The sequence below is a fragment of the Branchiostoma belcheri genome, unplaced genomic scaffold, assembly GCF_001625305.1.
Source record: "Branchiostoma belcheri isolate BF01 breed outbred unplaced genomic scaffold, Haploidv18h27 scaffold90, whole genome shotgun sequence".
NCBI lineage: Eukaryota > Metazoa > Chordata > Leptocardii > Amphioxiformes > Branchiostomatidae > Branchiostoma > Branchiostoma belcheri.
The window spans coordinates 537,255-540,054 of NW_017804576.1; the positions used below are offsets into that span (position 1 = coordinate 537,255).

The 2,800-nt window shown below is 46.2% G+C and overlaps 1 protein-coding gene across 1 annotated transcript in view; it reads right to left on the reverse strand.

The window, feature by feature from the left end:
• Positions 1-1,915, reverse strand: part of LOC109487958 — a 4,365-nt gene extending 2,450 nt beyond the window's left edge. Inside the window, exons 1-3 of the mRNA XM_019792079.1 lie at positions 1,803-1,915; positions 1,553-1,613; positions 713-808 (exon numbers count right to left, since the gene is read on the reverse strand). Of these exons, the coding sequence (XP_019647638.1) occupies positions 713-808; positions 1,553-1,606 (150 nt within the window). The 5' untranslated portion in view covers positions 1,607-1,613; positions 1,803-1,915. The remainder of the gene's footprint in view (positions 1-712; positions 809-1,552; positions 1,614-1,802) is intronic.
• Positions 1,916-2,800: the final 885 nt, after the last annotated feature.

Here is a 2,800-nt window from a genome sequence, read left to right on the forward strand (position 1 = left end):
GGTGACAAGGCTCAAAGGTCCACTTTTTGGTGCACTTTTATGGAAAGGTCCACTATTTGGCCCACAGTTTATGGAAAGGTCCAAGATTTTTCTTGAAAAGATGGACTGGAATCGTAGAAAAACTGCTCCTTTGTCATTGAATAAAAATTTATCTCTGATTTTTTTGTTGGAAATCCTCTCAAAAATGCACGAAATGCCATTTTAGAAGGTTCATTTTTCAAAATTTTCCGGGGGAGCATGCCCCCGGACCCCCTAGGAACCTCGCGCCTTGAGCGCTGGCCTCGCGCTTACGGCGCTCGAGGTCCCCTCAAGCAGTGGGAAGAACCCCCCATTCAATATCCTGGCTATGGGCATGAATATACTGGCTTGCTGAAGCGCTTATGGTTATGTGGTTAATCTTGGTGTTTGCCAGTTAAGGGGTTTAGGGGCACATTCTGGCAGGTGAGTGCGTTCAAGGAAGTCAGGGACACCAACTTGAAATCGGGACCAGGCTGGAAGAGCATGGTGTAATTGGCAGAAGTTTGAATCGGGTGAATAAAAGTGGGTTCTTTAGTTGTCACGGCTTGTCAAACATGTATGTTACTGACCAAGAATACATACTGGGGAAAATTCGTTTGGCTATAGTCTAGATATATAGTACGCCCGTGGACTAATAACAGGCTATGAAAAACAATGTCAGAAGGAAGACTGAATGAATTGACAACGCACTTACTTCCTCCACGTGATCCACCGGAACACTGAGTGGCTCATCCCACAAATGGTCGACGGGCAATTGGTGTGGGTCGAAGTCAGCCGGAGGGGGCATGGCCTGTAGAGGGAACACATAACACACTGTTTAGTCTTCAGTCTCCAAGCAGATAATCTTTTGGTGACTGCAGAGACAGTATCAGATTGTCTACTAAGGCAGTACCCATTTGAAATTGGCCAAATAGATTGAATGGCAAACCAGAGGACTTCAAGTAGCCGACCACAGGAGTACAATTTGCAACCTAGCAATCTCACGGTGGCAATTTCTACTACCGTATTTTCCAAGCAATCTGGAGAACTTAGCAGAGGCCAGATGCGCCCTTACATTGACAACAAGTGCTTCGTAGCCTCCCGCAAACATACGAAATCCATATGCTAACCGCTGGTGACTTGTAAGCATTTTAGCTACTGCTTGTATAATTTTAGCAGCCTCTACCAGGCTTCGGCTGAGACGGCTGGAAAGAGTAGAAATCGGTCAAATAGAGAGATAACATGCCCACGGGAGTTGGTTCGCTAGAGTACTCTCCAAGCAGAGGTTGTGGGGGAATGATCGTTACATTTTTATATATGGCCGTTTTTTTTTTCTAGTCCTGACCCCTACCAACGGTGGGTGGCCGCGGACCTTCTCTGGCCACCGTGCTCTGGCTAATGGATACTGCCTGGCCAATTTGATACTGTCTTTTTGCCACCGAGAGGGATCTGCTTGGAGCTTACCACTAGAGCTCGAGAGTACATTTTGCCGCACAATTTTAGACCATGCGAATTCTCGTGGAAACTACAGGTAGTAGGTGTATCTTCAACTCACCATTGTTAGGGCCCGACAGAACATCAGCAATCCATACACAACAAGGGACTTCATCTTGAATCTGAGGGGGGAACATGATGGCAAAATTTAGTAACACAGTTTCTCAGAGCAGGGAGGTTAAATATCAGAGGTATAAAAGACGATAAACAATTGCTAACATTTAGTAACACACTTTCTTAGAGGTGCAAAAGAGGATAAGCAAGTATCATGTAAAGGCTATAAAGAGATACAACAACTGTAGTGGTCTCACCTTGTGCGCTTTCGCAGATTCCTGTCTTTCAAACCTCCTTGCTTGTTAGCAGCTAGTCACTGACACTGAGAATGAGTGCATGTCAGAGCTTTCGCGGCTTTTATAGGCCAGGCGTGAAGGGCGGTTTAATACTTTAACTGATGTCCGGTGAGGTTCCATGAGATACAAGAGGCCATCTAGTATGTGAAACGGGCCGGATGTCCATTGTAAGCAACCTGTCAGAAGGCCGCTTCACTTGTGTATTGGAACTCGTCCGGAAGTTGACTGACTCTGCAAGATCAGCAGTGTGCGCGGTGACACGGAGCGCACCTAGCGGAGTTGACATTTACTGCAACCAGTCGCGGCACACCTGCTTCTTGTCATGACTTGACATGCACGAAGTTGAGTACACTAACAACCTTAGCGTGGGCTGTTCTATTGCGTACCTTTTGGAATACAAGATCGGCATCTTGCCAACAGAGCCTCTGTCAGGCTTCAGAATTGGATAGAAAGAGTAGAAACTAGCCAGATAGACATATACAATTGTCTGTCCGCTAAAGGAGTACAGTTTTCCGCTCCCGAAGGCCACTACCAACCCACCGCTGTCAGGCATACTAGAGCGTTGCGGTATTTGAGAGGCCTTTATATATTAGCAAGTGTGTTTCCTCATCTGACGAATATTGTAGTTTTGTGTTTTACGTTGAACTCTACTAGGCTTGCCTTGCATTATATTAGTAACTGATTCTTTATTGCCACAAAAAATATAGGTCTTCTACAACTAAAGATATAACAAAGCTAAACACATGTGTGGACAACGTCATCCCACGGTTGTCCCCAGCGCCAATGGAGAAGCCATGGGTATAGATCGTGGCTTGGAATAATGTCAGCCCAGGCTATGGAAAATTAACTAGTTGCATAGCTGCACTGTGCGGCCAGTCGTGGGATAAAAGTGGCGCCGAGGCAACTTTCTGAAACTCTCTCTCTCTCTCTCTCTCGCTCCCTCTCCCTCTCCCTCTCTC